Source organism: Rousettus aegyptiacus, unplaced genomic scaffold, assembly GCF_014176215.1.
Source record: "Rousettus aegyptiacus isolate mRouAeg1 unplaced genomic scaffold, mRouAeg1.p scaffold_m13_p_16, whole genome shotgun sequence".
Classification (NCBI taxonomy): Eukaryota; Metazoa; Chordata; class Mammalia; order Chiroptera; family Pteropodidae; genus Rousettus; species Rousettus aegyptiacus.
The window spans coordinates 40,222,364-40,233,973 of NW_023416291.1; the positions used below are offsets into that span (position 1 = coordinate 40,222,364).

At 42.7% G+C, this 11,610-nt stretch overlaps 1 protein-coding gene across 1 annotated transcript; it reads left to right on the forward strand.

Moving 5' to 3' along the window:
* The first annotated feature begins 6,609 nt into the window (after positions 1–6,609).
* Positions 6,610–11,610, forward strand: LOC107517206 (olfactory receptor 1361-like). The gene is made up of 2 exons (XM_016157665.2): positions 6,610–6,678; positions 10,672–11,610. The coding sequence occupies exons 1-2, from the start codon at positions 6,610–6,612 to the stop codon at positions 11,608–11,610; spliced, it is 1,008 nt and encodes a 335-aa protein (XP_016013151.2).

Below are 11,610 nucleotides of genomic sequence, written 5' to 3' on the forward strand. Positions count from 1 at the left end.
ACCAATTTCAAGTTTTGTTAGACAACAAGCCCTGGGATTTTCAGTGACACGTGGGAGCTCATTAAAAGTTAACTTAAGTTCCCTGCCTCCACCTCATTTGTGCAAATTAAAAGAATCCCTAAGGAGCAGCCACAGAGCTACAGGCAGATGAGGTCTGATGTATAGCTCAGGACAAAGATGAAAACAGAGCCACAGGTTCATCCTACTTCTGAGCAATGGTCTCTAGATAGTTTTGCCACTTAGGCTCAAGCCCAAACTTTGGCATTTGATTAGTGTCAAGAGATGAAAATGGGAATTGGAAGTGGCATTCTCCTCCTCTGAGCCGCAAATGCTTGGAGCATCAGATAGCCAAATACTACAGCATTAGATGTGGTGCCCTGGGTAGCAGGGAATGCACCTGGCACTGAGTGTGGCCGCTGTGAGCACTCATGCTGCTGTGTGTGCATGGAGGAGAAGGTCTCTGGAGCTCTGAGTGCGGCTGAAGCTTCTACTTTCAATGTTCTACTTTCATTGTAATGCTCACTGTGCTGTGTCATACGTATGGCACTTGATCAACACCGGCCCTCCTCCCCCACCAGACTGGCAGCCCTGACAGGGTAGCACCATTGTGTTCCCACAGGCTGGCACCTAATAGGTGTTCAAAAAATACTTGCTGAGAAAAACAAATGACTCATGACACCTTAATGGCAAGTCTATGAGCCTCAAAATCCTTCTGAACTGTGAATGACCATTCCCTAATTTATCTGAAATTCATTTTTCAGTGTGATTGGTATCATAGGATCCCACTTACCCTTGTGTGTGTGTGTGTGTGTGTGTCATAGCCAGTATCCCCAGGGTAAAAGAGTATCCTCTTGTACCTATTGGGATTATGGGGTAATGTCCTTTGTAATCTGATCCCTGTCTGTCATTTTAAGCCATCCTTCCTCCTTGCTGCCCAAGACCCCTGTCACATTGGTCTTCTGTTCTTTGGATGGGCAATCATCTTCCCACATCGGGTCCTTTGTACATGCTCTCTCTTCTGCCTGGGGCACCTTTTCTTCTCCTCTGACTCTGGAGCAGAATGTCTTACCTAAAATACCACCTTCTCCATGAATCCCCTTACTCCACCACAGCCTGCCCTACTCTCTGTGGATTAGGTCATGGGCTCTTGTAGTCAATTACCTAAGGCTCCTAAGGAAAGAGAACAATCTTCTTCTCCTATGTGGGACATGACACACTGGGAATGAGCCTCCCTGGAGACGAGGGACTGACAATGGCACGACATATCCAAAATGAGCCACTTGACAATGGAGGATTAAAGATGTTTTAACAACTGATCAGTGATATTTTAAAGGAAAGATTTTGACCAAAGGGAGACAATGTCAAAAAACAAACAAACAAACAAACCAAAAAACAGAGCCACTTTAAAATGGAACTGGAGCCGCCATCCCAAATAAACATTTGGAATGTTAAAACAGGGCAAAATAACTGTTGGACTGGGCCCGAAGCAACATTGTGTCCCAAACAACTGCTTCAAAGATAACAAGAAACAGTTATGATGACTACAGGACTACGACTACTGGATTGAAAAAATTTTTAAAATTGTTTACAATTAGCATCACTATATTATATTATCTGCACTAATAGAAATGCCTTTCTTCTCTTGATGTAATTGTTCCCCTCCCCTTCCTCATAAATACCCATTGCCCTTGTGTCCTAATCAAGGCTCTATTTGGGCTTCTGTCCAAATCAGTGCTACATGAATCAGTGCTTCCAGAACAGCTATTTTTATTGATCTCGAATAAATACTTGTTGCCTCTCACTTTGAAAGGCCTTTTCATTTTTAGGCTAACACCTCACATTCTCAAACTCCTCACTCTCTTTACTAAATTCAGTTTTTCATCACGTTCCTTCTTCCTCCCACTGTAATGTCTATAAGAGCAAGTATTACATCAGTTCTGGCCACAGCAGTCTCCCCAGCAATGGTCTCAGGTGTTTCTGACACATCTGTTCAAGATATACGTGCTGGGGTTGGATTTCTTCTGACCTGGAGAGAAGACTTATCTCATGTATGGTCTTTAGGTACTGAGGCTGGTCATGCTTATCAAACTAACCAGCTAGTGTGGCCTGTACTGACCGAACCTAGTTGTCAAAGAGCAGATCAAACATGAGGTATCCTTTCTTCATTTACCACCAGACAACACTTATCTCAGAGAAGAGGAGATCTCTTGAGCAAAAGGTTGACTGAGGATTTAAAGAGCTCTTCAACTTGACTTAACTGTCCAATCCTTAGTGGGAATTTTATTCTGTAAATATTTATGGTAATACCGAGTTTGTGCTAGAAATGAAAGATGACAGGGACCCAAATTTTATTCCTAAAAGCTCCTGGACAAAGGAAGGAGACAGGTGAGCACGTAAGTTATTCAGATACTGATAAATGTTTGGGGAGTGAAAAGACTTAAACCAATATTTATTGGTCACCCCCCACTCCTGCCCCAGGTCAAACCCAGTGCAGAGATCTGGAAATGCATGAGTCCTGCCTGGAAGAAAAGGTAAGCAAAGCTACAAGGCTGTGGTTCAAAAGACTGGTAATCCATCATTGTTTCTCTAGTGGCCACATACTGCTCAGCACATAGTAGGTGCTCAATAAATATCTGTGAGACAAATAATAGCGTTCATAGTTCAAGAAAAATTAAAAATGGGGGTTGAGGGAGGAAGTTCACCTCAATCAAACACCTACTCTGTGTCAGGCTATTTACATGTATTGTGTCTCTTATCTGTATAATTTAACCTCATTTTACAAAAGAGAAAGTGAGGCCCAGAAAGGCCAAATCACTTGTCCAAGGTCATAGCACTTCCTCCAGGCAGGGTTGTATGATGTAGCTGAACTGTGACCTTGATCTCCTCCATTCCAGTTCTGGTTTAATATTAACCTCCTCTGTGGCCTTACCCTTGTATGCTGACCTGTCTGGGCATACAGAAGCAGCATTAAAGATCTTTCTCCTTAGCCTTGGATTCATTTATTGGTTGAATATCTGTCCCTCTGATGTCCTTTCCTGATTTGAGTTATACCAGGAAATTCCCCAAGACTTCTCCTACATTCTGGTTCTTCTGCTTCTCACTGGGATAGAGCTTAGAGAAAAGTGTTGGTTAGACACTTAATCCAGGTTGGCATCTTCCTTCGCCAGGCTGGCTACTCAGGCCTCTCCCTATCCTCTCCTTCCAGCCCACCCTTCCCCCTGGGTTCTAGAGCTATAGTTTTTAGGTGACTTCAAGGCCCTTCACATTTTGAACCTGGTCTGACCCCCAGCCTTCCCTGACCCCATTCCAAGCACTTCTCCACGCCTTTGCTCATGCTAGTTCTTCTGCCTGCAATTCTCTCCCTGATACTGTGCTGGGGACTGTTGTTCCCCTTTCAGAGTTCAGCCCAGATGGCACATCCCCCATTCCCCTGCCTGCACTATAGGGTCTCATGGCACCATGCATGTCCTTTATTCATTATTTTCTTCAATGTATATATTTATCGAATACTTACTCTTCTATATAATATTTACCATCCTAGGTGCTGGGAACACCACATGCAAACAGTGAGCTGCCATCGCTGTCCTGAGGAGATCTGTAGGAGGCAGACATATAACCAGATAATGGCAACACCATGTGATGGAGACTTCAGGGGAAGCTAGGAGTCAGAGAGAAACCCGAACCAGTCAGGGACGTGGGAGGCATGCTAGTCTTCCTGGAAGCGATTACACGTGACCTGAGACTGGTTGATTGAGGCAGACGGGAGTGAAGTGTGAAAGATGTGAAAGATGCGGTGGGACCTGGGGAGAGAGAGAGGCTGGCACATTCGAGAAGCCAAAAATACTCCCATCTCACTTTAGCCTAGAGATACACAATTATTAGGGTAGGGTGTTAGAATTGGAGGAGACATCCAGATCTCAGCCCTAGGATAGTCTGCCTCCTTCCCTAGAATCCACCTGTGAGTACAGCCCATTGCCTGGCAGGTGTTTGAGAGCTCCTGTTACTACTTCTCCACCGGCAACTTGGTCCAAGGCTCCCTTGCACAGGAAGGTGCTCACCCAGTCAAATAGACCTGTAGGGAACTAGAGGGAACAAGATAGTACATGGTCATGTCCCTTGCCCTCTGCGGAATTCACTCCAACCCCGATAGTCCAGCCTTTAGTTCATAACTAATCTCTCCCCACTGCCCTAGCATGTGGATATCATCCAACCATGCATTTCTTACTCTATACTTTTATTGAGGTCAGTCCCTGCAGCAGCAACTTTCTTTCCCCTGCTTCAGTCAAGAGAACTATTCTTCCTTTAAGTCCCAGAGAAAACATTTCTTCCTCCACATTTCCCAGAAGTCGCCAGCAGGTGTCTCCCTCACAGCCCTGCGCAGGACACTGTGACAGATAACGGGTTTGAGACTGAACATGATGTATCTCTCTGTCCCTAGGGCCTGTAACAGTGCTGGGCACACAGTCGAAACTCAATATAGACATGCTCCTTGACTAATGATGGGGCTAAATTTCAAGAAACCTATCCTAAGTTGAAATATTGTAAGTCAAAATATATCTAACCTACCAAACATTATAGCTTAGCGTAGTCTACTTTAAACATACTCAATACACTTACATTAGTCTATAGTTGGGCAAAATAATCTAACACAATGTATACATTATACAGTATTGGTTGTTTGCCTTCATGCCTGGGAGCTGTGGCTCGCTGCCCCTGCCTAGCATCACAAGAGAGCATTGTACTGTAGCATATCACTAGAAGTATGGTTTCTACTGAACTCATATCACTTTCATACCATCATAAAGTAAAAAAATCATCTATGTCTTGTATGGAGTGCAATGGCAAAGCCACTCCCAGAGTTCAAATTCTCAAGCCTGGTGTTGAATGTCCAACACACAGATTTTCTGATGGCATAGTGTCACATAGCATGTTCTTATAATATGAACAATTGTGAGATCCACTTTGGCAAGGAAGTGCTTTTAGTACTCCCAGTTTACAGGTGAGGAGACTGAAGTCCAAAGGTTTGTGTTAATTTATTTTCTTGAGGGCAAATGTGTGTTAGAGATGGAGCTGGGGACCAAACCCAGGGCTCTAAAGAGGACATTAATTGGAAGGAATCATTGATGCTACAGAGCAACAGCGTAAAAAAAAAAATTGGAGGAGAGAGCCGTGGACATCCTTGGTGGGTGGCTGGATATGCGGTACAGAGTCTGTGGCTGGCGTATGGGAAACCCTGCTAGGTGCCAGCAGCAGAGAATGCAGAGGCGAAAAGACTTCTGGCACTATTTCCACTCCACTTGGAAACTGAGGATCGGAGATGGCATCCAGAAAATGAACATATGATAGCACATTGCAAAGGACCACACACAACTCAGGCTTCAGGGTGATGTTGACCCATCTGTATCCCAGAGCCCTGAACTCATATTGGGTCCATAGAGAATGTCCCCCAAGTCAGTGTGTTATACCACCACCAGGCTGCCATGACTCAGACGTATCTATAAGTGAAATTTCATGCCACCAAGGCATAGGTGCAAATGTTAGAGCTACTTGAGGCTTCTGGTCAACCCTACGTGTAGGCTTGAGGGTTAAGAGTGCCCCAAAAGAGAGAAACGAGGACCAGTGCTGTCCCTGACAGGCACCTGACAGAGGGGAGTGAAAAAATTGAGACAATTTTTTCCCGAGACAGTGACACATTTGCACTCAGTCTGGTCATTCTCCAAGCTTAGAAAATCATGTGGTTCAACCTGAGACCAAATTGACAAAAGAGTCATTTGAAATATTAAGATGGCTCTGGGTACATGAACGTATGTGAAGAGCCATGGAAATGCACCTCTCATGCCTACAACTGTGGGGAATGCAAATGACTAACAACCTGAAATCACCATCACATTCACGCCAGGGCCAATATCTGAGAGCAGTGGGTCTCCTAGGATGGAAACTTTGGCTTCCACATTCCCCATCAGCTTTACTGAAACTTTCTTGTACTGCACTATGGTCTAAGATATTTTTATCCAACTTTATCTCCATCATTCTCTTCTCCATGGGGGTCAGAAATGTCCAGTAGTCTACACCTCTCCCAGCCACTTCCAGGTTCTTCTCATTCTCCTTCACAGAAGTCTTCCCTTGTAAACTCTAGTGTGTCTCATCCGATCTTAGCATCTACTTCTTGGAAGACCTGAGCAAACACATGGTAGGTAGAGGGGGCCATTTGCAAATCCATATCAGAAGCTTGGGCAGGTTTTGGTGGATTCTCTGAGTCATATGTGCTTCACTGGACTCTGGAAGAAGCTGTAATTGAGGTATCCAGGATCCCAAGAATATAGTTCTTCAATAAGTCAAACTCCATCTACCAACTGCCCTCTCCAAAGGGTTGTACTGGTTTACATCCCTACTGGTAGTTCATGAGCATGCTCATTTCCCCTTACCCTTGCCAATACTGTTGTGCATTTTTATCAGTCAGCCAGGCCAAAAGTTATATTTTACTGTTCTTGTTGCAATTTCTTAAACCGTGAGGGAGCTTGAACTTCTTTTTTAGTATTGAGGTGAAATTCATGCAACATAAAATTAACCATTAAAGTGAACAAATCAGCAGCTTTTAGCACATTCACAATGTTGTGCAACCAGAACATTTTCATCACCTTCGAAGGAGACCCCTTCCAGGAAGGGAGTGGTGGGGAGGTAGATGGGGCAAAAGGAGTCAAATACGTGGTGACAGAAAGAAATCTAACGATGGGAGGTGAACATACAATGTAACCAATGTCATCATTAAAAAACGAAAAAGATAAAAGAATACAATATAAAAGTAATCACGAATGGTTCTTTTTAACTAATTAAAGATAAAGAATTTAAACCAGAAAAAAAGGAGACCCCTTCCTCATTAAACAGTCACTTCCCATTCTCTCCTTCCTCCAGCCCCTGGCAACCGCTAGTCTACTTTCTGTCTCTGGATTTGCCTGTTCTGGACATTTCATAAAGATGGAATCACATAATATGTTACCCTCTGCATCTGGCTCTTTCACTTACCATGATGTTTTTAAGGTTCATCTACTCTGTAGAATGTATCAGCACGTGGAAAGATGCTAAAAAAAAAAAGGACAATCATTAGACTTTCATTTCTGATACTAATAAACCTATAGTTTTCTTTTTTTTTTTAAAAAAAAAGAAAAGACGCTCAACGCTATTAAAATGCAAATTAAAACCACGATGAGATACCACTTTACACCCATTAGAATGACTATAAATTTAAAAAAAAATAGTAAATGTTGGCAAGTGTGTAGAGAAATTGGAATCATCATCCGCTGCTGGTAGAAATGTAAAATAGTACAGCCACTATGGAAAATAGTTTGACAGTCCCTCAAAAGTAAAAATGGAATTACTATATGACCCAGAAATCCTACTCCTGAATGTATACCCAAAAGAATTGAAAACAGGTCTTCAAACAAACCTGATATGTGAATGTTCATAGCAGAACTATTCATAATAGCCAAATGTTGGAAATGATCCAAATGTCCATCGATGAGTGACTGGATAAACAAAACATGGTATTATGTGGTAATGGAATGTTATTCAACAACTTAAAAATGAATTATGGATCTGACGACATTACGTTGAGTGAAAGAAACCAGACACACAAGTCTGTAATTCCCTCTACCTGAAATTTCCATGACAGACAAATCTATAGAGACAGGAGGAAAATTAGTGATTGCCCAGACCTGGAAGAGAAGTAGAAAGTGCGATGTGAGTGCTAAAATGTACAGAGTTTCTTTTGGTTGAAAATATTCTAAAATTAATTACAGTGGTAGTTGCACAGCTCAGTGACTAGAAACCATTGGATTGTATACATACAATGCAATGTTATTCAACTATACAACGTTATTGAAATCTGTTTATATGTGTGCTCAGGGCCATTTATATCCATTAGTTTTGTCCTGGAGCCAGACTACTCAGATTAAGTCCCAGATCTGTCACTTCAAGCTGCTTGATGATGGGCAAGTGAAATTCTATTTCCTTCCTCACAGAGCTTTTGTGAGAATTATGGGACATTGCACACTTAGCACAGCTCTAATCACATAACAAATACTTAATACACTATAACTGTTATTAATAATAATATTTAAATCTTCTTAATGGGAAAATTGAGTATCATGCTATTTCTCTGTCAGCCAAGAGAAACAGGTCTGAAGAAAAACAATGCTGCTGGGACAACGTTCTTTCCCAGAGGTTGCTAGGCTCAAAGGCCCCACTGGGGAATATGAGCTAATAGTATTTGCTCTAACCAGTTCTCTGGGCATCACTTCCCAGGGGCCAGAGAGTCTGGTATAAACCCGATGGTGGTGGTTCTGCTGTGTGCTTCCTGAGAGAACATGTTCCTCCTTCACAGCCACAAAACAAACTTGGTGTGGCAGCAGCCCCCAACCCCTGGAAACTCAACCCCGGGGGGGGGGGCTGTGATCTGACAGAGGTATAGCAGCCATTGGTCAAGTAAGTGTATCAGGAAGACAAGCTGCAGGGGAGTGGTCTCAGGGGAGGACCCACTAGAATTACTCTCAGAGGTTGGGAGCTCTCTGCTCAGTTTCACCCACAAGGACTTAAAGTGCTCTGTATCAGAGCCTCATGGTGGGCAGTGTTATTCGGAGCTGGTCAAAAGAGCAGATGCCAGAACTGGAGCTTGGGCTGGAGTTAGTCCCAGTTCTAAGCAGGAGTTAAGTTTGGAGCCTCAGCTGCCTGCCTCGTGGAGTTGTTGAGGGTTCAGTGAAATGATATGTGTCAAGTGGTTAGCTCAAATGTGAATTGCACTGAATAAATGTCATCGTCCTGCTCGGAGATGGTTGATTTGTGCAGATGCTGCAGGAGGAGAGAGTTCAGGGAACTCAATGGGGCGGGGGGGGGCGGGTCTGGGAAAAAGGGGTAAAGGGTTAAGGAAGTACAAATGAATAGTTGATAGATGGCCATGGGGATGGGGAGCACAGCATAGGGAATGCAGTCATCATTAATGCAATGGCTATGTGTAGAGTCAGAGGACAGAGTAATCAGGGGGATCATTTAATAAACTATATACATGTTTAACCAATGTACTGTATATTTGAAACTAATAATAAAACAAAAAAGCTTTAAAAATTATGTAGGAAGGGATGTGGCACCCCCATGCCGTCTCCATCTCGAGATATGCCACTCTCCCAGCACCTCCATGTGTTCACCAGCCAGGAAGCTCTTCAAACCCTGTCCTTTTGGATTTTTATGGAGGCTTCATTACCTAGTCATGATTGATTAAATCATTGGCTATTGGCTGTTGATTCAACCTCCAGCCCCTCTCTGCTCCCCAGAGATGAGGGGTGGCTGAAACTGTGAGACGTGAAACTATGGGTAAGGGGGCGGGGGGCTACTGTAGTAGGAACCTTAAAGATATAAAAGGTCTAAACTGCATGAATAATAATTAGATGAAACGGCATTCTAAAAAGAGAATACTCTTTATTTTAAGTATTCATGAATAATTCACAAAAACCGACTCTATATTATGTCAAAAAAGAAAATCTCTACAAAGTACAAATGGTACAAATAGTACAAATAACATCTTCTAAACACAAGGCAATAAAAAAAAATAGGGAACACTTCTTAACCTTTTTTATGAGGTCAGCATAACTATTATACCCAAACCAGACAAGAATATTACAAGAAAGGAAAATTACAAGTCAATCTCTCTCATCGACACACACGCAGAACTTCTAGACAAAATATTAGAAAATTTAATTGCAATAATCCATTAAAAGCATATGTGGTTTTTTAATGATCTACTTTCTTAGCAACTTTTAAATATACAATAAAGTATTATTAACTATAGTCACCATGCTGTACATTACATCCCCAGGATTTATTTATTTTATAACTGGAATTTTGTACCTTTTGACTCCTTTCATTCATTTCATCCACCCTACCCGCCCCCCAATTTCTTGCCTCTGGCAACCACTAATCTATTCTAAGAGAACTTAACTTTCAGAAAAATACTTAAGGTTCAGCATTTTACATTTTAACCTTTCACATCTTCACAGTAACTTTATGGGGCAAGTACTATTATTATCCTCATTTTACAAATGGGAAAGCTAAGGCACAGAGATGTTAAGTAATTTGCCTAATGTCACACAGCTAGTAAGTGACAGAGCTGGGATTTAAACTCAGGCTGTCTGGCTTCATAGTTGATGCCTTTAATCAATCTATTCTTTATTTTCATTTTTTTAAAACAAATCCTGACAATATTTAGGTAGTTTATTGTAGTTTTATTTCCCCCACATTTTTCGAGGCATAATTGACTGATAAAAATAGTATATAATTAGGTGTACAATTTGATGTTTTGATAGACTGTAAAATCATCACCACAATCAAGCTAATTATAACATCTCACTATTTTGATAGTATCATTGAGAGTTCCCATTAATAAAAATAATCACCCATATTACTTGAATCAAAGCCCCTTACACATATTTTCCTCACCTAATTTTTATAACAATCTTAAGAGGTGAGAATTATTATTAATACTGTGAAACGTATGAGGAAACTGAGGCCCAGAGAGGTTAAATAAGATGCACTTAGAAAGCTGGGTGGGAAGGACAGCAATGAGGTGGCCCATTTCTTCTCCGGGAGTCCACTCACTGTTAATGCCCTTGCTTCTGGTTTTAGAACTGTCTAAATATGGAAAATTGGACCTGGGTCTCTGAATTCATCCTCCTTGGGCTCTTTGAGGATCCCCAGCAGCAGCAGGCATTCTTCGGGCTGTCTTGCACCCTATATCTGATTGGGTGCCTGGTGAACCTGCTCACAATCCTGGCCATTGTCTTGAACCCTCACCTCCATATCCCTATGTACATCTTCCTCAGTAACTTGTCTCTTGACATCTGCTTCACCTCCATGACCATCCCGAAGATGCTACTGAACCACCTGTGTGGGCGCACCACCATTTCCGCCTCTGCTTGCCTGGCCCAGATGTATTTCTTAATCACCTTTGGGGCAACTGACAGCATCGTTCTCTCAGCCATGGCTTATGACCGCTACCTGGCCATCTGCCACCCGCTGCACTACACAACAATCATGAGTGGCCTTCGGCGTGCTTCGTTGATAGTGGTACCTTGGATCTCAGCCAACCTCCTCTCCATGGTCCACACTGTTCTGATGATCCATTTGTCCTTTTGCACCAACAGGATCCCACACTTCTTCTGTGACCTCAATGCCTTAATCAAGCTTTCCTGCTCTGACACGCAAGTCAACAAGATGCTGGTGTTGGTCACTGGGGGCCCAGTGATTCTAGTCCCTTTTGTCTGCATAATGGCCTCTTACACACCTATCATTATGGCTGTGTTAAAGGTGCCTTCAGCCCAAGGAAAGTCGAAAGCATTCTCCACCTGTGGCTCTCACCTTTGCGCGGTCTGTCTCTTCTATGGGACTATCATTGGGGTCTACTTCAAGCCCACATCCACACATGCCACTCAGATGGACATGGCAGCCATTGTGATGTACACAATGGTGGCCCCCATGCTGAACCCTTTCATCTACAGCCTGCGAAATCAAGATCTGAAGGGCACACTCAGGAAACTTTGCCAAGCCTCTTTGAAGACGTTTTAG